The 800-nt window shown below is 52.2% G+C and overlaps 1 protein-coding gene across 1 annotated transcript in view; it reads right to left on the minus strand.

Annotated features, from left to right (window-relative positions):
- Positions 1-171: 171 nt before the first annotated feature.
- The window catches only part of LOC102760711 (signal-regulatory protein beta-1), a gene marked incomplete at its 3' end in the record, with an annotated part of 38,841 nt that continues 38,212 nt past the window's right edge, over positions 172-800 (minus strand). Inside the window, exon 4 of the mRNA XM_006758111.2 lies at positions 172-638. Within this exon, the coding sequence (XP_006758174.2) occupies positions 172-638 (467 nt within the window). The remainder of the gene's footprint in view (positions 639-800) is intronic.

Here is an 800-nt window from a genome sequence, read left to right on the forward strand (position 1 = left end):
CTTTAATGTTTATTGATGTTAAAAGATCTATAAAGTATCTACCAAACTCTTACCAGTGGTGACTATGGAGTATGGGGTTTGGGGAGGGGAGCTCACTTCAAAATGTCACTTTTTATCTATAGACGTCTAGGTTATTCCATAACAAGCATGAATTACTACTTATAACAGTACATAAAAGTAAAGATAAAATTTATTCAGAGCCGGGTCAGTTAAAGTTGGGGCCTCACCAAGGGGTTCATCTGGGTCCTTCTGGTGAGCCGGGGCCGCCACGGTGATGGTTTTGGTGACGGCCGGCTGCCCATCGTGCTCCACCTGGCAGGTGAGCATCGCATCCTCCCTGTGGGCAGACAGATCCACGAGGAGCCAGCTCCTCCAGCTGAAGGTCCCATCCTTGTTCTCTACGAGGGTCCGGGCCGTTTCTGTTCGGGACGTGTTCCCGTTCTCCAGCCAGGTCAGCTGTAGGCGCCGGGGGTAGAAGTTCTTCACCAGGCAGGTGACGTTCTGTTTCTCTGACACATTATGCTGGGTAACCTCCAAGGTGGGCGGAACTGAAACAGCACAGGGCACAGCTCTGACCTCATGGGCACAGACCACCCAGGGCGGCTCCAACCTGAGCTCCCCCACCACAGTAAGGGGATCTCAGAGGGCAGGTGCTCAGACACCCATGGTGCACTTTCATAGGAATGACATCACTAAGCACAGGAGCCTGCACACAGTAGGTGCTCAGGGATCCCAGCTCCTGTGAGCATAATGTGACTAAGGTAAACGCACAGCCCGCATGCAGTGGGACATTATAACTG

This window comes from Myotis davidii, unplaced genomic scaffold (genome assembly GCF_000327345.1).
Source record: "Myotis davidii unplaced genomic scaffold, ASM32734v1 scaffold32, whole genome shotgun sequence".
Taxonomy (NCBI): Eukaryota; Metazoa; Chordata; class Mammalia; order Chiroptera; family Vespertilionidae; genus Myotis; species Myotis davidii.